Source organism: Lampris incognitus, chromosome 1 (genome assembly GCF_029633865.1).
Source record: "Lampris incognitus isolate fLamInc1 chromosome 1, fLamInc1.hap2, whole genome shotgun sequence".
Lineage (NCBI taxonomy): Eukaryota > Metazoa > Chordata > Actinopteri > Lampriformes > Lampridae > Lampris > Lampris incognitus.
In genome coordinates this window covers 115,767,917-115,793,135 of record NC_079211.1, presented here as the reverse complement: position 1 = coordinate 115,793,135, position 25,219 = coordinate 115,767,917, and the positions used below count along the sequence as shown (strand labels likewise).

Genomic DNA, 25,219 nt, shown 5'->3' with positions numbered 1-25,219 from the left:
TTCCATAAAACAGTGCGCTACCTATCCACACTGGTGCTTGAAAGCAGCACGTGTTCCTTTGGAATGTTCTATATTTCTGCGTAAATATGACCTAAAACATCATCAGATTTCCACACAAGTCCTAAAAGTAGATAAAGGGAACCCAATTAAACAAGTGAGACAACAGCATTAGACTTGGTCATGTCTTTACTGAGGAAAATGATCCAATATTACATATCTGTGAGTGGCAGGAGTACGTGAGCCTCTCGGTTTAGCTGGTAATCTGGAGGTGAAATGAGACTCAGGTGTTTTCAATCAGGTGTGAGGGGGCGCCCTGCTGTATTTAAAGAACAGGGATCTAACGAGGTCTGGTCTTCATGACGCCTATCTGTGGAAGCAGATTTCTGAGGGTTTCTGCTCATCAGGCTGGAAAAGGTCACAACACTGCAATTCGTTGTCAGAATATGAAGTGGCTCTCATGACGTCATGTTGCGGGGGCAAGAGTGCACTATGGAGGTCATTTTTGTTGTTTTTCTCCAGAAGCGATTCTAGCAGCACGTGTTCCTGTTGCACGAGCCGTTGCGTAGCTCTTTGTTTTAGTTTTATTTTGGTTTTCATTGCCTCTATGCTCTGTTGCTTTTTCCGTATTTGCGTTGTTTTTTGGGTCCTTGTTGTTTTCCATCTGTAGGAGACGGGCGTGTTTTTGGCAGCACAGATCATCTGCCGAATCACACCGAGTTGCACAGTTTTATTTTTAATGGGTCGTAAGCAGAGAGGGAGCAACACTTGTTCATTCACAACATAGCAGGAAGGTGTGTTGTCACTCCTGGGTTACTGTACGGGGAACGCATTCTTACAGGAAGTGCTTCTGCCCCAAATACTATGGACAGATCATTGTACTGCAAGTTACTGGCTGAAATGTCTTTAATTTGCCCACCTTATGTAATACTTGGAGGGGATTTTAATTGTTGTCTGGCTCCAGGAAAGGATCATAACCCACCTAAAACCCTACTTCTCTCCAAAATGGCTCGACTTACAAAGGAGCTATGTTCAGACCTGGGCCCCTGTCTGTAATGCAAGTCGTCAATGCACACACGCATACTTTATGTTGACAATCTAGGTATAGGTAGGATTCCCCCATACCTCGTCCCACTTAGCCTAGTTGAGAACATTCTAGAAAAGTGACCTCATACTGTTACCACATTATAGTTCCACATAGCTTACGCCATAGGAGGTGTTGTTCCCCTTTATGTCCATCCTGAAGAAAGGGAATTAGCTTTCCTTTTTAGTCACCATATCGTCAGCGCAGGACCCATTTACAGACTAAAATATGTGCACAGCAGCGCTTTTATTAAAGTGTGTACCCCAATAATCGTGGCCTACCACAATAGCAGCTCCGACCTTTACCCAGCTCCAAATCTCCACATGTGTATGCTAACCAAAGACATCCACTACCTGTGTCCCAGTAAACCATTCATGAGAGGAAAGACGGATGGTTTCTGTGGTTTCATGCCACTGGACCTTTCCTTGTCTTTAACAGAGGTTAAGAATAAAGAAAAACCACAGAAGACATTCAAAAGTTGCCTAAATTCAGGATTGTGTCCTCAGGCTTAACTGGGTTATCATCTTGTGGTGTAGGCAGGGGAGGAGAAGAATAAGAAACCCTTGTAGAGCCGAAGGAACGGAGAAGATCGTAGGTTCACACTTTAGCCGTGTAGGCAACTTTCTTTAATCCACGGTAAATCAGAGAGACAACCAAACCACAGCTCGACTGAGCGGAGGTGGCAAGAATCACCAGAAAACTGGCTGGACAACCATAACTTAACCCTGCGTTAACCTGCCAGGGCAACCATGACTTAACCCTTAGTTCCTGGGTTGAATTCTGTCCCCAATACGTGTCCACCACATGAGACCCCCCAGAATTCGCCCTAGTAATCGAAGTCAGGCAGGCGCGGGGGGACGACAGGCCGTCCGCAGCGGCTCCGGATAACAGGGGCCGGAGTGTCTCTGGGAGGCATTGACGCGGGCCTGTGGAGGTCGGCCTGAGGAGCAGAAGAGGCAGCTCGGGCCTCCACGGGGAGAGGAGGCGGAGCCGGGGGATGACCGCGACGAGGAGGTTGGGCTAACTCCAACGGCTGCGTCAAGTCCAGGTGTGCGGGTTTAACTCGGTCCACTGAAACATGCTCGGCCGTGCCCCCAAAATCCACCACCAGGTGCTTAGTTCCCCGTTCCAGGACGCGGAAGGGGCCGTCATAAGGGGGTTGCAGAGGGGGGCGGTGTGCGTCGTGACGGATGAACACGTAGTCCGCTGACTGCAGACCTGGGGGCACCTGGGACACCGGCGCGCCGTGTTGGGCGGTAGGGACGGGTGTGAAAGCTCTGACCCCGTCCAGCAAGGAGGCTCGTTGGTCCACAGCTGACCAGGGACGCGTTGCATTGGGCATGAAATCGCCTGGGACTCGCAGCGGCGTGCCGTACACCAGCTCCACAGAGGAGGCTTGTAGGTCTTCCTTCGGGGCGGTCCGCAGGCCCAGCATGACCCATGGGAGCTTGTCGACCCAGTTGCAGTCCTTGAGAGTAGCCCGAAGCGCAGCCTTCATGGACCGGTGGAAGCGCTCACATAGGCCGTTCGCCTGAGGGTGGTAGGCGGTAGTGCGATGAAGCTTGACGCCCAGAGCCTCACCCACAGCATTCCATAGCTCTGAGGTAAACTGTGGCTCGCGGTCAGATGAAAGGTCGGAAGGCGTACCGAAACGTGAGACCCACAACCCAATAAAAGCCCGGGCCACATCAGCAGACGTCGTGGATGCCAGGGGAACAGCTTCAGGCCAGCGCGTAGTCCTGTCCACCACAGTGAAGAGGTAGGTGAACCCCTGGGAGGGGGGTAGGGGACCAACCAGGTCGACGTGGACATGGTCAAATCGTCTCTCCGGCACTGCGAAGCGTTCCAGGGGCGCCTTAATGTGGCGGTGTATCTTAGCCCGCTGACAGGCAACACACGAGTCGGCCCACGCTTTCACGTCTCTCTTAAGTCCCTCCCACACAAACTTAGCAGAGGTCAGGCGCACGGATGGCTTACCGCCTGGATGAGAGAGGCCGTGCACAGCTTCAAATACGGGGCGTCTCCAGCTGTGCGGGACGATGGGCCTGGGCTGTCCTGTGGAGACGTCACACAGGAGGGTGACACCTGTGTCGCTGAAAGGAACGTCCTGCAGGCGGAGCCCCGTGTCGGAGACCCGGAGACGGAGGATGCTCGGGTCCGTGGCCTGGTCAGCGGCCATCTGTGCATAGTCAAGGCCTAGCTGGACCGCTCCAATCACTGCCCTAGAGAGGCAGTCAGCTACCTGGTTAGACTTACCAGCGACGTGCTGGATGTCGGTAGTGAATTCCGAAATGTAGGAGAGTTGTCGCTGCTGGCGAGCGGACCATGGCTCGGCCGTCTTGGACATGGCAAACGTGAGGGGCTTGTGGTCCACGTACGCAGTAAACTCGCGGCCCTCTAGCAGGAAACGGAAATGCCGGACGGCGAGCCAGAGACCGAGGAGTTCCCAGTCAAAAGTACTATACTTGCGCTCTCGGGGTGTAAGCTGGCGACTGAAAAAGGCCAAAGGCTGCCAAGCCCCCCCCAGCCACTGTTCGTGAACCGCACCAACAGCATAGTCCGATGCATCCGTGGTTATGGAAATAGGCGCTGTAGGTGAAGGATGCGCTAGCAGGGTAGCCTGGGAGAGCGCAGCTTTAGTCTCGGTGAACGCACGGTTCCGCTCTGCTGTCCAGTCGACCGCCTGGTTGGGGGACATGCCTTTCAGCGCCTCGTACAGTGGCCGGATGATAAAGGCGGCTCGGGGAATGAAGCGGTGGTAGAATGTCACCATCCCGATGAACTCCCTGAGCGCACGAGCTGTTTGGGGGCACGGAAAGGCCGCCACCGCTTCCACCTTTGAGGGCAGGGGGACTGCCCCGTCCCCAGTGATGCGGTGCCCGAGGAAATCAATGGCTGTCAGCCCGAACCGGCACTTCGCTGGGTTGACGATCAGCCCATGCTGGCTGAGGCGTGTGAAGAGGGCATGAAGATGGGACAGGTGTTCTTCCTCGGCGGCGCTGGCGATGAGTATGTCGTCCAAATAGACAAAGATGAAAGGAAGGCCACGGAGCACTGAATCCATCAGCCGCTGAAAGGACTGGGCCGCGTTTTTGAGTCCAAATGGCATTCGTAGGAATTCAAATAGGCCGAATGGGGTAGTCACCGCTGTCTTGGAGATGTCTGAGGGGTGCACGGGAACTTGATGATAACCACGGACCAGGTCAACTTTTGAGAAGACGCATTTGCCAGACAGGTTTGCAGAAAAGTCCTGGATATGCGGGACAGGATAGCGGTCGGGCGTGGTGGCGTCATTTAGTCGGCGGTAGTCCCCGCATGGGCGCCAACCTCCATCAGGCTTAGCGACGATGTGGAGTGGGGACGCCCACGGGCTGTCAGAGCGGCGGATGATCCCCATGCGTTCCAGGTGCTCGAACTCAGACTTGGCAATGGCGAGTTTGGCGGGGTCGAGACGCCTGGCTCTGGCGTAGACCGGGGGCCCCTTCGTAGCAATGTGATGCTCCACCCCATGCTTAGCGGTGGGTGCAGAGAAGGTAGGCTGGGTGAGGTCAGGGAACTCAGCGAGGAGGCGGTTGAACTTTTCTGCCTCTGAGAGAGAGTTGGCTAGACCTGCATAGGCCGCTTCCCTCCGCGTACATGCGAAGGAGGAGAAGGTTAAGGCATCGACCAGACGGCTGTTCTGAATGTCCACTAGCAAACCGTAAGCGCACAAAAAATCAGCTCCGAGGAGGGGAAGCGTTACATTGGCCATGACGAACTCCCACGTGAAACGTTCTCCACCAAAACACAGTTCTACAGACCGCACGCCGTAGGTGTGGATAGGGCTGCCGTCAGCCGTCGCCAACTGGGGGCCCCGCTCCCCGCCCATGATGTCGACGTCAGTAGCAGGGAGCACGCTTCTCTGTGCGCCCGTGTCACAAAGAAATCGCCGACCGGAGATGGTGTCGAGGATGAAGAGTAGCCTGCTCGTATCGCCAACACTCATGGCCACTACTGAGTGTTGGCCCTCTCGTTTCCCGTCGGCCTGTAGTTGCAGGGGGAACGGCACCGTTTAGCTTTCGCACCAAATCGAGCGTGGTACATACAGAGTCCAGAGGGCTTGTAGCGGTCTGACGCTGTGGCGCCACCGTCGGGCCACGCCCGCGATGTCGGCGGGGGGCCAGTGAAGGTAGGAGCCAGCACCCCGGCATGGGAGGAACGTTGTGTAGCGACGAAGAATCGGTCAGCCTCCTTTGCCAGCTCACGGGGATCAGTGATGGTGGAGTTAGTGAGCGCAGTCTGGACGTGGGGCGGCATGTTGCGCAGAAACAGCTCCATAAACAGGAAACATGGCTTTTCTTGACCCAGTAGGTTTAACATCCTGCTCATTAGCTCCGATGGTTTGCCATCTCCCAAGCCCTGAATTGCGAAGAGGCGACGTGCTCTCTCCGTTGTTGACAGTTCAAAAGTTTCAAGGAGGAGATGTTTAAGTGCGGCGTATTTACCATCGGCCGGTGGGTCGGTTATGAAACCGCTTATCCTGGAAGCCGTAGCGCACCCCAGCGCTGCCACTATGTAGTAGTACCTGGTCTCGTCTGCTGTTATGTCTCTGAGCGCGAACTGTGCCTCAGCCTGCGCGAACCATGTAGCCGCGGAAGACTCCCAAAACTCCGGCAGTTTCATTGCAACGGCGTTCGTAGCCATAATGTGTGTGGTTTCAGAAAACTTATCCGAAAACCGACGTCGGGGTCACCAGTGTAGAGCCGAAGGAACGGAGAAGATCGTAGGTTCACACTTTAGCCGTGTAGGCAACTTTCTTTAATCCACGGTAAATCAGAGAGACAACCAAACCACAGCTCGACTGAGCGGAGGTGGCAAGAATCACCAGAAAACAGGCTGGACAACCATAACTTAACCCTGCGTTAACCTGCCAGGGCAACCATGACTTAACCCTCAGTTCCTGGGTTGAATTCTGTCCCCAATACGTGTCCACCACACCCTCTCATTTGTACTCACATGTGGGCAACACATCTTGCATCAAAAAATGAGTAGGCCTAAGTAAAGACAGTGTTCCTGGGTAGTTTTGCAATGGATTGTTTTGACAGTAATGTGTTTTAAAACTTTTGAGTACCACTGAGATATTCCCTTTTCCTAATTTTCATAAGCTTCTTCAGTCCTCGTGTCATTCGCATACCTCGCCATTTTAGAATATCTTAACTGAGGGTTGCACCGAGTGCTCGAGCATTCAAGTTCTCGAGTATTTACATTAATTCTCGAGTTTCTACATTAACATCCAATACTCAATCACATGACGCTAGATCCTGAGCGCACTGTTTCCGGTTAGAGCCAGTTCCAGTTAGTTCTTTTATTTGTCACATCCTGGATTACCCTGTGATGGACCGGCGGCCTGTCCAGGGTGTCTCCCCATCTACCGCCCAATGACTGCTGAGACAGGCTCCAGCATCCCCGCGACCCTGAGGTTAAGCGGTTTGGCTAATGGATGGATGGATGGATCCTGGATTACTGAAGGTGTGTTTGCTTTATTGTTGTATTTCACTGTGTAAATATTCTTTCCCGGCTGTGGTGAAGAAATGTGCAACAGTTGGGAACTGTGGACGATATCTCGAGGATGGTTCTAACATCCAGTCTGTCACATAATAGACTAGACCAGAGGTCTTCATCGTTTTTCAGGCCAATGACCCCTTTGCTGATAGAGACATGGCGGAGGGACCCCCTATTACATATCGTATGAAATTGTGTTGCTTATTAAACCGTGCCAGCAATAATGTTATAATTCATGGGTATCTTCAATGTTGTAATTTTTTTTAACGAATGTGAAGATTTATCTTTGCTTATGATAGGTTGTATTTACGTTAATGTGTATTTTCGGAGACATTTTTGGAAGAAAAAAAAGTTTTGGATCAAATAATTTGGCGGGCCCCCTGCAGTAACTCTGAGGACCCCCTAGTGGTCGCGGACCCCTGTTGAAGATCTCTGGACTAGACTACTACACTAACGTGGCTAAACCAAATTAATGTTGTTAAAATAGATGCAAGCCAATGTGACTAATTTCATTTCTAAGTCAGCCAGGCTTACCAATGACCAGGTTCTTCTTCACCGCTGCGTAAGGTAAGACCAATTGTTATCCTCCCATCATGTCGTTGATTCTATGCTTTGCTCTGTGTGCCCAGACCAGCCCCATAGTAGCTGCATAGTCTTTTAACTGATGCAAGACACCTCCCACCTCCCGACTACTTGAGATCTCGAGTTTTTAAGGAAAGGAGTACTCGAGTTGTGAAATTATGCACTCATGCAACCACTAACCTTAATATTGTAGTCTTTTTAAATGTTCACATATTCTTTTAGCTGCAAAATAAATAAATAAATAAATGAATGAATGAATGAATGAATAAATGAATAAATAAATAAAACTGCTGTTTTCACTGCATTGTTTGTATATTTCCAAGCATTCTCAGAGGTCATTTTGGTTGTTTCTCATTACTGTTCAGTATGTAAAACAAACAAACAAACAAACAAATAAACACATCAAGACTTATGGAGAAACTTTTTTTTAAATTCCTGAACATGACTGTTAACATTTTGTCATTCTCAACAACTCTGTGTTTGTGTTTTTTTAGACATCACTCAGAATTTTTACTCCAATTTAGGTGTATAATGACAGATGGGTATTCTGTTTATGCTCAAGCTGTCAGTGCCTGTAAAAGACACAATACCGTCACTCTGACCTTGAAGAGCTGCTGACACTGAACCCACTAAACAATGTGAAGGTGTCTAATAAGGCGCTGGTGTGTAATATGTGACTACTGACTGCCTCCACTGAGAGTGTAGGTATAGTGGAGGGTTCCACCTTTGCTCAGGAAGCAGTCATGCTCATGGGTGCCAACTTTGATCTGCCGCTGGCAGGTCCCCAAATGGTCGTCAAAGACATAATCGCTGTCATACACCTCAAGTCTCAGCACGTCGTTCTGCTGGGCCTTGAAGTAGCTGAACTCCTCCTCCCACCAGGGGTTGGCATTGTTGTTGCGGATGGACGTTTCACCTAAGGTGGCCGGGCCACAGAACACCTTAACGTAACCGTCAGTGGTTCCCAGGATGCTGGCAGGCAGGTCACTTGCGCGGATGTTGTAGAGCTTGAGCTGGGCTTGGACCATTAATGGGCTGCAAAGGACCATCAGACCAAGGGAGAGGAAAATACAGGAGGCTTTAGAGTCAAAAGAGGGAGCCATTGTCTGTAGAAAGTTGAGAAAGAGGTTCTGTTCAGTAACAAATGAACACAAAACACCATCATCCTGATGCCTCTGTGATGTTACAGCTACAGAGGCATCAGAAGTATTTGAATATTTACAATTTGTTTTACTGCTGCATAGGTCAACCAACGGCAGCCTTCATTACATTTGTCACACCATTTCTCAGATTCAGGCTAGAGAATTACAGATACACAACTACCTGTGGTCCTGTACGCTTTTGCAAGCATCCCACACCTCTTGTGGCAAGCAAGGTTAAATTTGGCATGCTCTTATTTTCCAGAAAAGAAAAAGAAAACAATTGCTGAGTTTTTTTCTCTCTCTTTCCATCTCTTAATTGGCTCCTTTCTGTATGAAGCTGAGTGATGATGTTATGGATGGCTGGTATGAAGCTGAGTGATGATGTTATGGGTGGCTGGTATGAAGCTGAGTGATGATGTTATGGATGGCTGGTATGAAGCTGAGCGATGATCTTATGGATGGCTGGTGTGAAGCTGAGCGGTGATGTTATGGGTGGCTGGTATGAAGCTGAGTGATGATGTTATGGATGGCTAGTGTGAAGCTGAGCGGTGATGTTATGGATGGCTGGTATGAAGCTGAGTGATGATGTTATGGATGGCTGGCATGAAGCTGAGTGATGATCTTATGCATGGCTGGTATGAAGCTGAGTGATGATGTTATGGATGGGTGGTATGAAGCTGAGTGATGATCTTATGGATGGCTGGTATGAAGCTGAGTGATGATCTTATGGATGGCTGGTATGAAGCTGAGTGATGATTTTATGGATGGCTGGTATGAAGCTGAGTGACGATGTTATGGATGGCTGGTATGAAGCTGAGTGATGATGTTATGGATGGCTGGTATGAAGCTGAGCGATGATGTTTTGGATGGCTGGTATGAGACTGAGTGATGATGTTATGGATGGCTGGTGTGAAGCTGAGCGGTGATGTTATGGATGGCTGGTATGAAGCTGAGTGATGATGTTATGGATGGCTGGCATGAAGCTGAGTGATGATCTTATGCATGGCTGGCATGAAGCTGAGTGATGATCTTATGCATGGCTGGTATGAAGCTGAGTGATGATGTTATGGATGGCTGGTATGAAGCTGAGTGATGATGTTATGGATGGCTTGTATGAAGCTGAGTGATGATCTTATGCATGGCTGGTATGAAGCTGAGTGATGATCTTATGCATGGCTGGTATGAAGCTGAGTGATGATGTTATGGATGGCTGGTATGAAGCTGAGTGATGATGTTATGGATGGCTGGCATGAAGCTGAGTGATGATCTTATGCATGGCTGGTATGAAGCTGAGTGATGATCTTATGCATGGCTGGTATGAAGCTGAGTGATGATGTTATGGATGGCTGGTATGAAGCTGAGTGATGATGTTATGGATGGCTGGCATGAAGCTGAGTGATAATCTTATGCATGGCTGGTATGAAGCTGAGTGATGATCTTATGCATGGCTGGTATGAAGCTGAGTGATGATTGTAGGAATTATATTCCCTTCTCGAACAGCAAAGACCACAAAAACCGGATTATAAAACGAAGCTTCTTTATATGAAAATGGTTGCAGACATACATTCGACAAAGCTAATGGTAACGTTTTTCTTGCTAATCTCTGAGCGCACTGCTCTCGCACGAGTCTCGACTGTCAACCGAACCAACTTCCTGTTTCCTTGTCGCTAAGCCTGCTGGGAGTTTGAGTTTTACATTACAAAATACAGTAGGCTTTTCTAATATGAACTGTGCAATCTGAACATTCGATCTATTCTTTTTAACATCACAAATAATATTTCTGTAATCATGTATCACATATAGTATTCAATCATATCTCTAATCATGTATTCAATAGAATAATCAATCAATCAAATAAACAATATAATTCACTTGTTTTCATGAACTAATTATTGAACTACTATTCAACTCAATCATGTGACCAAATAAGTCACAACATTCTCCCCCCCGATGAACTACTATGTTCATCTAAATCTCCAGACTATACAGTAACTGGATAGGTCTCCTCAACAAAGTCCCTGAAGTAGTGCGCACCATGCACGACCTGACCAGACCATCACGGCCTGGAAACAGCTCCTCGATTCTCCCCAGTTTCCAGGTTTGTCTGGGGGTGTTGTCTTCTCCAATCAGCACGTCACCCACTGTCAGAGGGGTGGGCGGCGGTGTGTCACAGCGGTGTGCGGACTTCAGATCTAGTAGGTAGTCCCTTCGCCAGTTGTTCCAGAAGCTGGTAGTGAGTCTTTGTCGGTACTTCCATCTTCGAGTGATCTCCTCATTGAAGCTCTGTTCTTGTATTACTTTAATCCAGTATTTTTCTGCCTCGAAGAGCTCATCAGCAGTCAGTCCTCCTTGTGTCTTTGTTCTTGTACGAGCATTAGCTATAAACCTCTTCATCCAGGCGGTCACTCTGAATACTCTTCTCAGGTTGATGTATTTTTCCAGCTCCAGCACGGGTTCAGTGAGCGCTGTGTCGTTTGTTGTGTGTACGGTGACCTGCTGACTGGACTCGAGTTCTGTGTTCACCTCTTCTGGAACCTGGCCCTCGTCAGTCTCCTGTAGCTGACCAGGTGACGTCAGAAAACCAGGCCCGCTCCACCATAGCTGGCTCTGTGTCAGGTTTCGAACAGTCTGTCCGCGGGTCGGGAGGTCAGCTGGATTCATCTTCCCTGCGACGTGTGACCATGACTCTGGGTTGGTCAAGGACTGGATCTCGGTCACTCTGTTTGCGACAAACTGTTTCCACTTCTGAGCTGAGCTGCAGATCCAGTGCAGCGTTATCATGGAATCTGTCCACATTCTGACCTGTTTCTGTTCCATGTTCAGTGTGGTCATCAGGTGGCAGGCTAGTCTCGCTCCAATCACAGCTCCCATGAGCTCCAGGCGTGGCAGCGTCATCTTCTTGAGAGGGGCTACCCTGGATTTGGATGCGACCAAGCTCGAGGTAAGTTCTCCGTCTTGTGTTGTACCTTGCAGGTAAGCTACAGCGCTGTAAGCCTTTTCACTGGCGTCACAGAACACATGTAGTTTCACGATGTCGCTGTTCTGCGGATGCATGTCTATTCTGTACCACCGTGGAATGGTGAGCAGATGAAGCTGAGGTAGCTCTGAACACCACTGCTGCCATTCTCGAGTCAGGTCCGGCGGTAGCTCCTCGTCCCAGGAGAGTCCTCTTTCCCCCATTTCTTGAAAGATGCACTTGACTCTGACTGTGAAGGGAGTCAGGAACCCTAGCGGGTCATAGATGCGAGCAGACGACTGCAGAACACTCCTCTTCGTATTCTCTTTTCGTTTCAGAATGTCCAACAGAGGCTGTGGGTCGAACGTGAAGTCATCAGTCTCTGGTCTCCATACCAAGCCCAAAACCTTCAGCACGGCTGCGTGCTCCTCTGGCGCCATCGTGTGGCCAGTTTCGTTCTCCTCCCATTTCCTTTTCAGCTCAGGAGAATTGGTCATCCACTTGCAGAGTTCCATGCCTGCTGTGGACAGCATTTGCTTGGCGGTTGTTGTCACAGAGTAGGCCTCACCAACATTGTGTGAACTTGCAATAAAATCGTCTACATAAAGTGACTCACTCAATGTCTCTGCAACTTGGGGATGTTCCGTTTCATATTGTTTCAGGTGCTTCCTGATTGTGGCGGCGAGTAAGAATGGGCTCGGGGAAGCTCCGAACACCACTCGGGTCATCCTCAGCACTCGCGGCTCCGCATCCTCTTCTCCTTTTGGTGGCCCGGTGAGCCACAGGAATCTCACAGTGTCTCTGTCCTTCTCTGCTATGGAGATCTGTAGGAAAGCCTTCTTTATGTCAGCCATGTAGGCAATCCCATGTTGTCTGAACTTAATCAGGACATCGAGGATGTCTGGGTTCAGCTTGGGTCCGGTGAGTAGACAGTCGTTTAGAGACGGACTGCCATCTTTATGGGAGGAAGCGTCAAACACTACTCGCAGTTTTGTCGTCACCTTGTCCTCTCGGAGTACTGCATGGTGAGGTAAGTAGTATTTCACATTGTGTGTTGTGTCATCCTTTGGCACGTCCTCCGCCATGTCCTGTTGTAAGTAGTCCTCCACTACTTCGTTGTACCTGCTGTACAATGTCACATCCTTCTTTAGTCTTTTCTTCAGGCCTTCAAACCTTTTCTTGGTGATTCTGTAGTTGTCCTGGAGTTCTGTGCTTTCTTGTTTCCATGGCAACTCCACCTGGTATCGCCCCTGTTTGAAGGTTGTTGTTCTCTCGAACATCTGTAGAGCCTCTTCTTCTTCTGGGTTCTGTTGTTTATTGCTTGTGATACCCAGAGACTCCATTTCCCAGAATGCCTTCAGCTGCGTGGAGACAAGTGTGTCTTCATCTGTGTGGATGAACATGGATGTTGCCTCGGAGATGCTCGACATCGACACTGGTCCCTGGACAGACCATCCAAAGGTGCTCTCCAGAGCAACCAAAGTCTCCGTCAGTCTCTCCACTCGTCCCGATACTATTTGCCAGTTGTAATTTGCTCCTATGAGGATGGAGAGCTCAGGACCATCTTCATTTTCTGGGAAGTCTGCTAGTTTCAGTCCCTTTCTCTCCAGTTCCTGTTGGATATGATCTCCCGGAACCTTCATCACTGCTGAGCACACCTGGGGTGTTTCGATGGCCTCAATTTCAATTTTCTGCTGGCTGTCCCAGACGTTCCTCAAGATGACTTTCACTGTGTTGCGTTGTGACACGGTTGGGGCAGAGGAGCCAAACGTGTGAAGGGTTAGTGTCTCTTGTCTGATTACTGGTAACTTCAGGCTCTTCACCAGTGTCTCATGTATGAAGCTTCTCTGACTGCCCCCGTCTAGTAAGCAACAAGCTATCTTCTTGGCCCCTGGGCCTTCCACCCATGCTTTAGCTGTTTACAGAAGCACAGTGTTCTGTCCATCTGGTTTCATCTTCACTGACTGAGGAATGACTGAGCAGGCAGAGGCTAGAGTGCCTCCAGAGGTAGCGGTGGGCTGCACTGCTACCCCCACATCTTCTTTCTTGCCCAGGCATACAGCAATGTGATGTCTTCTCCCACACGTTGCACATGACACATCCTTCTCCTTACAGTTTTTAGCGATGTGTTTCTGTCCCAAGCATACAAAGCATCTTCCCATTTTCTTGATCTTTTCTTTTCTTTCCGCAACGTTGTGGTCTGGGCACTGTTCTGATCTATGTTCTGCACTGTCACAGAATATACAGTTGTGTGTTTTCTGACTGGCTGTGTGCAGAGCAGTGGCGGACTGCATGCTGGGTCTCTTCACTTTGGCCTCGCTGGATGAGCATGCTTGCTTCCATGGCTTGCTCTCTGATTTCTGTGGGCTGGGCGTCGTTGACTTTGTCATCTGTAGGGCTCGTTCTCTGCTCTGAACCTCCTTCTGTAGGAATGTCACTATTTCAGAGACCTTCCATTCATCATCCACTCCCCTCTGACGACTATATTCAAGAGCTACGTCATCTGGAATCATCTGTAGCAGGATTGGACATAGCAGGCTTCCGTAGGTTTCTGACACTACACCCAGTGACTCCAAGCTCCTTATTTGAATATTACATTCATCATATAGCTGCCTCAGTGCATTCACGTCGGAGGATTTCTTCACATGAGTTAGATTCAGGAGCTTTGACATGTGAGCGCTGATCACTAGATCTCTTCTTCCAAATCTGCTTTGTAGCAAGGTGACTGCGGCATCATAATTGTCATTTGTTAAAGTCAGTCCTGCTATTGCCTTTGCAGCCAGTCCTGTGAGGTAAGTTTTCAGGTAGGTAAACTTCTCTTGTTTGCAAAGTGCCTCATTGTTGTGAATAGCAGTCTCATACTGGCTCCAGAACTCTTGCCACATGCTAACATCTCCATTGTATCTTTCAATGACCAGCCTCGGTAGTTTTACTGATTGTCTCTGTGAGGATCTGGCTGAGTCATTTGAGTTAGCATCACTCACCCGCTGTGGTCTTGCTGCTTGGTTCTGTTCTTCATTTTTTCTTATCATCCGTTGCGCGCGGCTTCTTGTCATGACCACGCGCTCCCTGTACTGCTCCGCAGTTTCAATCTCAGCCTCCAAGTCGTCCATCTCTGTTAGCTGTTCTATTCCTCTGTCCAGTTCGAACAAACTGTCTTCTTTAACGCCCATAACATCCAATAAAGTTGTCAAGTGATCAATGTCTGGGTCTTCTTTTACCATTTCCATGTCAATCTGGTTCAGAATTCTTGTAGCACCACCTCGTATGGTACCGCGCTTTCGTTTCATTCTTTCCATATCGCTCCGGAGTTCTTGGTCCGCCATTTCAGCAGCCTGAGCTGCGTTCTCGTCGGGGTTCTCAATGGCCATATCTCCCGGGTTTCGGCACCAAAAAATGTAGGAATTATTTTCCCTTCTCGAACAGCAAAGACCACAAAAACCGGATTATAAAACGAAGCTTCTTTATATGAAAATGGTTGCAGACATACATTCGACAAAGCTAATGGTAACGTTTTTCTTGCTAATCTCTGAGCGCAATGCTCTCGCACGAGTCCCGACAGTCAACCGAACCAACCTCCTGTTTCCTTGTCGCTAAGCCTGCTGGGAGTTTGAGTTTTACATTACAAAATACAGTAGGCTTTTCTAATATGAACTTTGCAATCTGAACATTCGATCTATTCTTTTTAACATCACAAATAATATTTCTGCAATCATGTATCACATATAGTATTCAATCATATCTCTAATCATGTATTCAGTAGAATAATCAATCAATCAAATAAACAATATAATTCACTTGTTTTCATGAACTAATTATTGAACTACTATTCAACTCAATCATGTGACCAAATAAGTCACAACAATGATGTTATGGATGGCTGGCATGAAGCTGAGTGATGATCTTATGCATGGCTGGTATGAAGCTGAGTGACGATGTTATGGATGGCTGGTATGAAGCTGAGTGATTATGTTATGGATTGCTGGTATGAAGCTGAGTGATGATCTTATGGATGGCTGGTATGAAGCTGAGTGATGATCTTATGGATGGCTGGTATGGCGCTCATTGTATACTCGTGTATATGCCATCTGTGACCTCACTGCTTCTAACCCCCTTTCTCGGTTAAAATGCTTCTCAATTGTTCAAGTGATTTTTTTTTGGCCCTTTTTCTCCCAATTGTACTTGTCCGATTCAATTACCCCCCACTCTTCCGAGCCATCCTGGTCGCTGCTCTACCCCCTCTGCCGATCCAGGGAGGGCTGCAGACTACCACGTCTCCTCCGATACATGTGGAGTCACCAGCCCCTTCTTTTCACCTGACAGTGAGGGGTTTCACCAGGGGGATGTAGCGCATGGGAGGATCAGAACAGGCGCCGCGACCGACCAGAGGAGGCGCTAGTGCAGTGACCAGGACACATACCCACATCCGGCTTCCCACCCGCAGACATGGTCTGGAGGGATGCCCGACCAAGCCGGAGGTAACACGGGGATTCGAACCGGCGATCCCAGTGCTGGTAGGCAACGGAATAGACCGCCACGCCACCCGGACGCCCTGTACACATGGATTTTATGTTCAGCACTGTGATTCCGCCTTCACTTTGAGCAATATTTGAGCCACAACACAAGCCAGGGATACGTCACTGTAATGTCCCTACTTTGTAACATGTTTTAGTAATGTTTCTGGTGTTAGTTTTAATGTTTATTCTGGTCACAAGGGGGCGCTCTATGTTAAAGTGTCGTATATGTGAGACGTTTTGGTTCACGTTAAGCCCGGAAGTAGCGGAGTGAGAGAGGAGTGTTAGTCGCCATGGACAGCAGATACACTAGCAGATGTACCGTTGTCGTTATGCAAGTTTCATTAAAGATTCCAAAACGCAGCTTCATGATATTTGAGTTATTATTTTAAAACTTTTCAGTCACCATGTAGGGGCGCCCTCTGTATACTGAACTCCACTTCCGAAGGCTACACACCCCATCTAAGCAAGGTCCCATGTTTCCTGAATGCATACAGCTCCAGGCTTGGTACTAAGGTGCAGGTGCCGGGCATTCTGACCAGTTAGGTTTCCAGACTCGGCACACTGCAGCCATCATGTTCAGGTACACCGTCAATCAACCAAATCTGTTGTCAGGGTGACGTGGCTAAAAAATCATAGATTCACATCGATGATTTTTATTTGCTTACTATCAAAGTTTCAAAGACAGTTTGATAGCGATCATAAATAATCATATATAAAATGTTCCTTGTCCCGGCTGCGGCGGTTCCCGGCTGCCCCCCCCCCTCCGCCCCCAGTTCGCTACATAAAGCTATACCTGAAGATCGTTGTGTTGTAGTGTTGTTACTCTACGTTAAGCACACTGAGAGCCACGAAACCGGAGTCACATTCCATGTGTGTGCAAACTTACATGGCCAATAAACGTGATTCTGATTCTGATGATCAGCTAAAACACGTGGTTCTCTGGACTGGGCAAAACTCAAAAGCAGCTTTCCATAGCACGCCAGAGTTTGTATACGGAAAAGTCACACAACGTCTTAGAATATCCCACAGCAAATGCCTTAACTTTCTATTAGTTCATCTTTTCTCGTGGAGTATTTCCTCATTCATGTCTTGGGTCCAAGGATGGACGGTGTCGTATGTCGTATAGTGTCAGATAGTGTCGTAAAGTGTCGTATACTGTCTTAAACTGTCGTATAGTGTTGTATAGTGTCATATACTGTTGTATAGTGTCGTATACTGTCGTACAGTGTTGTATAGTGTTGTATTGTGTAACATACTGTCATATAGTGTCATAGCGTGTCGTATAGTGTATAGTGTCACCTACTGTCGTATAGTGTCGTATACTGCTCATATAGTGTTGTATAGTGTCACCTACTGTCGTATAGTGTCGTATACTGCTCATATAGTGTTGTATAGTGTCAAATACCCTACTGTCGTATTGTGTCGTATACTGCTCGTATAGTGTTGTATAGTGTCACATACTGTCGTATAGTGTCGTGTACTGTCGTATACTGTCATATAGTGTCGTATAGTGTTGTGTACTGTCGTATACTGTCGTATAGTGTCATATAGTGTTGTATAGTGTACCGATTATAAAGCCCTTCAGGACTACATTGTGATTTTGTGCTATACAAATAAATTTGATTTGACTTGACTTCATACATGCCTTATGGAAGCTTCTAAATCATTTTGAGTGATTGTTTGGGGGGGAAAGTCTTTTGTAATTTATTGCAAAAAGTCGGAGAAAAACTGTGTATGTGTAGTCCAAGTCAGGTTTCAAATCATGGACCCCCAATATCTGTAAATAATTACTTAATCTTTGTTAATTAATCTCAGCTTCAGTGGCACCAAAAGGCTTTCAGTGTCATTCATATAACCACTATAGTAGCATTTTATTTATGCATAACCAGTATAGTAGCATTTTATTTATGTATAACCACTATAGTAGCATTTTATTTATGCATAGCCACTACAGTAGCATTTTATTTAGCATAGCCACTACAGTAGCATTTTATTTATGCATAGCCACTATAGTAGCATTTTATTTATGTATAGCCACTATAGTAGCATTTTATTTATGCATAGCCACTATAGTAGCATTTTATTTATGCATAGCCACTATAGTAGCATTTTATTTATGTATAACCACTATAGTGGCATTTTATTTATGCACAACCACTATAGTAGCATTTTATTTATGCATAACCACTATAGTAGCATTTTATTTATGTATAACCACTATAGTGGCATCTTATTTATGCACAACCACTATATATCGCATTTTATTTATGCATAACCACTATAGTCGCATTTTATTTATGCATAGCCACTATAGTAGCATTTTATTTATGTATAACCACTATAGCAGCCTTTTATTTATGCATAGCCACTATAGTAGCATTTTATTTATGCATAGCCACTATAGTAGCCTTTTATTTATGTATAACCACTATAGTAGCATTTTATTTATGCATAGCCACTATAGTAGCATTTTATTTATGCATAGCCACTATAGTCGCATTTTATTTTTGTATAACATAATGATTCATTGTCCTCCAGTGTCTGACTTTAACGGGTGAACTATTAATAAATTTGACCAAGCACATACATAAATTTATAGAATAGCTTCTTTCACTCAAGTCCATACCACTTGAAACAAGTGCTGAAGCTTAAGTCTACCTCCCCCAGTAGTAATATAGTAGAGGCATGTTGCAAAAACATGCTGAAGTGCTGCCAGGTATCTTCAAATTGATTAATTCCTTCTATGTGCAAACTGACATGGCCAATAAAACAGACTGTGATCCTGAGTTGTGTGTGAAAAATTAATTCATACAACAGATGACAAAATCTGACTTATAAGCATCTTTTCCAACTCTTTCCACTGGATATACCATTTTTAGTCCTGTATGATAATTCACTTTTTAGTCCTGTATGATAATTCATCTTTCAGTCCTGTATGATAATTCATCTTTCAGTCCTGTATGATAATTCACTTTTCAGTCCTGTATGATAATTTTAGGAGGGCAGACAATATTTCCATCTATTGTGTGGTTGCTGTTACTTTTATTTTAGTTACTTCACCCCTGTTATCAAGAAATTAAAACTTTTTACACTGTGGTGTCACTCTACATGAGTGTGAGGCAATGCCCCAGGAGAAAATGTAAATCTAAGTGTGTAACAATAGTTAGCATAAACAATAATATCTGGTTTGAACATTATAAATATTATAGTCCACCTTACTGTTGAATGGTTTAAATGGTTAATCTGGTTTAATTATATATTAAATATTATATATTAAATATAATATCTGGTTTAAATATTATATATTAAATATTATATATTAAAAATAATATATTATATGATATATAATTATATTTAATATACTATATATTATATAATTATATTAATATATTGATAGAATATATTTAATATGTATATAATATAAATATTATATATATATATCTAATGTATATTAAATATATTATATATTAAATATTAAATATTGAAAATAATATTTGGTTTAAATATTATAAATATTATAGTCCACCTTACATCTGAAGCTGGAATAAGACGTGACCACCTACTCTGTCCCACAAGTCTGAGAGTTTAACAATAATCTCAACATTTACACGGTACTGCTGTGCTAACATGAGCATTAAACCACTTTAAGTAAGAGCAGTTCACATGAAGCCTTAACATGCATGCCATGCAGAGGGTGAAAAGCAGAGCAGTGAAGTCAAGAGAACAGCCTCGTCTTAAGAACTTAAGAAGGGAACAGCCTCGTCTTAAGAACTTAAGAAGGGAACAGCTTCTTCTTAACAACTTAAGAAGGGAACAGCCTCGTCTTAACAATTTAAGAAGGGAACAGCCTCGTCTTAACAACTTAAGAAGGGACAGCAGAGAAGAGGCAAATAGTTCATTTTAAGACCGACAGCTTTTCTGAACATGTTACCTGCACTCTTCAGGTCCTCTGTCTCACCAGACCTTATCCCGGCTGTTGGTGTCTTTTTAAAGACCACTTGAGGCCACGTCATATTTAAAACCCCCAGCCTGGACACATCCAACCTGTCCTGCTCCCAGACTTACATAACACAAGGCAAACACACCTACTGTTACCCTGTCTACACTCAACACCAAGCAACACACGTACCCACCAAGCAACACACTTATCCTCTCACCAACCAGCAGCTTAAAAACTGTATCTTACAACAAACAAGGAGGATATAACATACAGTCCACCACTGCCTACAATCTGACGTGATCAACAAACCCACACATCAAACTCAGCGAACAAATACATAATCTCATATAATTAATAATAATATAATAATGATAATATAATTAATAATGATCTGATTTACATCAAATGATTTGTTACATGTTGGAAAAGGAGTAGGAGGAAGTGTACACTTATTTGCTCCTTCTCGCCTACTTTTTCGTTAACTCAGCTAGAATACATGACACACAGCTCCCACTGCACTGTAGTTCACATTCAATACAAGCTCACCTGCTGCGAACAGTAAGAGAAAAAGAGAAAAACACATAACAAAGAGGAAAAGAAAGAAAGAAAAACACATCCTGACGACATGTACCAAGAATAAACAGATCCCAGTGAAATACAAATGAAAACGAAAACGAAATACGTACAACCCAAACATCTACTATGTAATAAGAAATGTTTAGAGATAAATAAAGCAGTTAACACAACTCTCCATCGTCACTACAACTCTTGATAATCAGTCTTTTGTACTCCTTCTTGAACTGCATAATATTTGTACTTGAGTTCCATGCTCAGACTGTTGCACTATTTTACCCCACAGATTGAAATGCCCATGCTCTTCAAAGTTGTACCAACACACCAATTCCCCTCTCAAATGATACCCCCCCTATCTGAGGATATCTATTTTTTGCTTATTACTTGGTAGTAGATTGTTTCTTGCTTTATAATTATATTGGTATTTCATGGTATAACATTAAGAGTTCCACTAGCCTGCCATCTTTGGACCAGACCAGTGGAGGAAAGAACCAACGACCATTTTACATCAGCTTTGTTTTTGTTCTCTGTAGCCTAACCACAAAAAAAAAGAAAAGAAAAAAATGGCAGAGGGGAAAAAAAAGGAACTATTATTTGTTACAGTAAAATTTAGACGTCAGTCTGTGACCAACATATTTTCAAGAACAAAGAAATGTGCTTCCAACAGAGCACTAACTGATGTAAGAAACAATGAGGTCCATTGAGGACGAGTGTTTCACTTGTACATCCAGACTGCCCTCCACCAAGAAACGACCCCATAGGTCGTTTGTACAAGCAGCTCATTACGACCTATAGCTACGTTTTAAAATTGTGTGACCTCTAGCGGTCGTGTAAATAACGACAATCTGGTGTCTCGGGTGCCTCGTTATCATATGACATTTGACCTTCATTACCAATCAAAATGCGACGAGCCAAGAGATGGGGGAGTGCAGGAACTAGTTCTCCTCTTGTAAACTGTCGGTTTCTTCACAAATCTTTCCAATGTGGTGACCCACATCTATATAATGAGAGACATTCACCTAAGAGGACGGTGTACCTTTAAGGGAAGAGGCGAGGGGTCAGATAATACACTTCCGCTTCCGGTTCACAGTTCAGTGTCGTTGTCGAATGTATGACATGCTAAGTTGGAGCTAGTAAACTACCTCGACTACGTCTACTCTCACGTCTCCTGTCTCGTTGTTTTCTATCCCCACATTGGTGACCCCGACGTGATCGAACCACTAATACGAGTATGTCTGACAACGAAGACACCGGGAATAATGCTGCCGCGGTACCCGCTCCCGACGCCGGTGCTAACAACATGGCTATTGCTAACGCTAGCATTTACGCCGCTACTGTGAAACTACACGACTTTTGGCAGCATAATCCACGGCAGTGGTTTCAACATGTGGAAGCCCAGTTCCAGCTGAGAGGGATAACGCAGGATGCAACGCAGTACTTCCACGTAGTGGCGGCGTTAGACGCATCGACAACGGCGCGAGCAATGACACTTGGAAGCTCCGCCAGCTGCTGGCAAGTACGATGCTATAAAGACATTCCTCCTGAAACTATTTGAACTGTCGGAGCTGGAGAAGGCAGACCGTTTACTGTCCCCGAATGGCCTCGGCGACGGCAAACCGTCTGAGTTAATGGAAAAAATGCTGTCTGTGCTGGGATCGGCTGATCCGGCCTTTCTTTTCACACACATTTTTCTGAGGCAGCTCCCCGCACATGTACGCACAGCACTGGCCAGTTCTCCTCTCGCCGCCTCCAAGGACTACCGTTCTCTGGCTGCTGAAGCAGACAAGGTTTTCCTGGCCAACCGGCAACAGTTTGTGCATGCCCTGCTACCCCACAAGACCGCCCCACCACCACCTGTGTACGACTATATGGACACCGCGGCTGCGGTGACAGCCCGCCGCCAACCTGACGACGGGCTCTGTTATTACCATGCCAGGTTTGGGGCAAAAGCAAAACAGTGTCGCAAACCCTGCAGTTACAGGGTTCAGGGAAACGCCAAGGCCGGCGCTCGTTAACGGCTATGGGCGCCGGCCGTGACTGCAAGCTGTTGTTCATCAGAGACTCCTTGTCGGGCCGGCGGCTGCTGGTTGACTCTGGCGCTCAACGCAGCATACTACCAGCACAAGCTGTGGACACGATGACCGACAGTCACGGCCCCCAGATGGACGCCGCCAACGGCACGTCCATTCGGACGTACGGTATCAGACATGTGGACGTGTGTTTTGGCGGCCGACGTTTCGGCTGGGACTTTGTGATGGCTGCTGTATCCACCCCGCTGCTAGGTGCGGATTTCCTCTGTGCTTTCAACCTGCTGGTGGATGTTAAAAACTGTCGCGTGATTGATGCCGTCTAAGTGTCAGTTCGGGGAGTCGTCCATCACCTTCCTCGGGCACCACATCACTCCACAGGGGGCCGTTCCCCTCCCTGCCAGGGTTGAGGCTGTCACCATGTTCCCCCGCCCCCGCACTGTACAGTCGTTGCAGGAATTCCTGGGCATGGTGAACTTTTATAACCGTTTCCTGCCCCGTGCCGCCCACATCGTGCGTCCCCTGTATGAGGCCCTGTGGGGTAAGAAGTCTAAGGACGAGCTGGACTGGTCTTCGGGGATGGACGAGGCTTTTGTGGCCGCCAAGACCGCGCTGGCCAACGCTGCGCTGCTAGCTCACCCGTCGCCTGCCGCCCCCATAGCCCTTACAACGGATGCCTCCGACTACGCCGTGGGGGCCGTGTGTGAGCAGTGGGTGGGGGGGGGGGGCTGGCAGCCGTTGGCGTTCTTCAGTAAACAACTCCGTGAGAGCGAGCGCAAATACAGCACCTTTGATAGGGAACTACTGGGTCTCTTCCTCGCAACCAGACACTTTAGGTTCCTATTGGAGGGCCGACAGTTCACCGCTTTCGTGGACCACAAACCGCTGACGTTCTGTATGGCCAAAACCTCAGAACCGTGGTCTGGGCGTCAGCAGCGCCATCTCGCGGCGGTTTCCGAGTTTACCACGGACATACAACACGTGTCGGGCAAGGATAACTTCGTCGCCGACTGCCTTTCATGGGCGGTTGTTAACGCCGTTCACTTGGGACTCGACTACGCCGCTATGGCAGCGGACCAAGCCAAGGACGCGACCGTTCAAGACTACCGGTCGACCCCTACGGCGCTACGGCTGGAGGATGTGACGTTCGACGCGGTCAACACCATCCTCCTCTGTGACATCTCCACCGGTCAACCGCGCACCCTGGTGCCTACTTCCTGGCGGTGCCGAGTGTTCGACACCGTCCACGGCCTTTCCCACCCGGGAGTGAAGGCCTCGACCAAGCTGGTGAGCGTCAAGTTCGTTTGGCCTGGGCTCCGTAAGGATGTTAGAGCCTGGGCCGGCTCGTGTGTGGCGTGCCAACGCGCCAAGGTGCACTGCCATACCAAGGCCCCTTTGGCGCCGTTTGTGGTTCCAGAGAGGCGGTTTGACCACGTCAATGTTGACCTGGTGGGTCCCCTGCCCCCTTCCCATGGTTATACGTTCCTCCTCACTATTGTGGACAGGGCCACCAGGTGGCCAGAGGCTATTCCCTTGTCCTCCACGACGGCAGCAGCGGTAGCACGGGCGTTCATCGGCTGGTGACATCACGAGCGACCGGGGCTCCCAGTTTACCTCGGAGCTCTGGACGGCGGTCGCTGAGCACCTGGGGGTGAAGATCCACCGCACTACGGCGTACAACCCGCAGAGCAACGGACTTTGTGAGCGGTTCCATCGGGACATGAAAGCCGCTCTGCGGGCAAGCCTCACTGGCTGCGACTGGATGGACCGGCTCCCGTGGGTCATGCTCGGCCTGCGTTCGGCCCCGAAGGAAGACCTCCAGACCTCCTCCGCTGAGCTGGTGTATGGCCAGCCCCTGCGGGTTTCGGGGGAGTTTCTTTCGGATGCTACGGCTCCCTGGTCGGCCGCCTCTCACCTCAGTGCGTCCCGGAGCGATGCCGGTGCCTTCGCTCCCGTTCCGATGTCTCAACGCTGCCTCCCCCGGTCCTACGTCCCCAAGGATCTGCCATTGGCGAGGTACATCTTCATTAGGCACGACGGCCATCGGTCCCCGCTGCAGCCCCTATACGACGGGCCTTCCGCGTCCTGGGGGATAAGAACTTTGTGGTGGACATGGGGGGCAGGCCGGAGCGGGTCGCTATAGACCGTCTCAAGCCCGCTCACTTGGACATTGGGGAGCCAATGCAATTGGCCCTACCCCCGTGGCGGGGACGCCCTCCTAGGTCGGCCCCGGCACCTGCCTCTGTTCCTGCTTCGGCCCCGCCTATGGCCCGTGTTTCGGCCCCATCTGTTTCCCCTCCTGTGAAGCGCAGCCGTTATGGCCGCAGGGTCCGCCCCCCGACTCGTCACCTGTTTTCCCCGTGACTTTGCAATATGTCATTGACTGTTCTGTTGTAGAGTCTATTTTTATGTTCATGACTTGCACTTTTGCTGTTTTGCATTGTTTTGTGTAGGTGAATTCTGGGGGGGCCTGTGTGGTGACCCACATCTATATAATGAGAGACATTCACCTAAGAGGACGGTGTACCTTTAAGAGAAGAGGCGAGGGGTCAGATAATGCACTTCCGCTTCCGGTTCACAGTTCAGTGTCGTTGTCGAATGTATGACATGCTAAGTTGGAGCTAGTAAACTACCTCGACTACGTCTACTCTCACGTCTCCTATCTCGTTGTTTTCTAACTCCACACCAAGCTATTTGCTTACTTTTACACCTTCACTCTGCATGAACAATAATACAGTCCCCATGTCCTCACACCAGCACTTCATGATTAGCAGCGTACAGTCCCAATGTCCTCAAACGAGTACTCCATAATTAGCAGTGTTGCAGGGTAGGAACAACCCATCTAAGTGGTCGTATGGGT

At 47.7% G+C, this 25,219-nt stretch overlaps 1 protein-coding gene across 6 annotated transcripts in view; it reads right to left on the bottom strand.

Moving 5' to 3' along the window:
* Positions 1-8,123: 8,123 nt before the first annotated feature.
* fam151b (family with sequence similarity 151 member B) overlaps positions 8,124-25,219 on the bottom strand; it is a 49,279-nt gene continuing 32,183 nt past the window's right edge. For all 6 annotated transcript variants that reach the window (XM_056273550.1, XM_056273569.1, XM_056273535.1 and 3 more), the window contains one exon: positions 8,124-8,310. In XM_056273550.1, the coding sequence (XP_056129525.1) occupies positions 8,253-8,310 (58 nt within the window). In that variant the 3' untranslated portion in view covers positions 8,124-8,252. The remainder of the gene's footprint in view (positions 8,311-25,219) is intronic.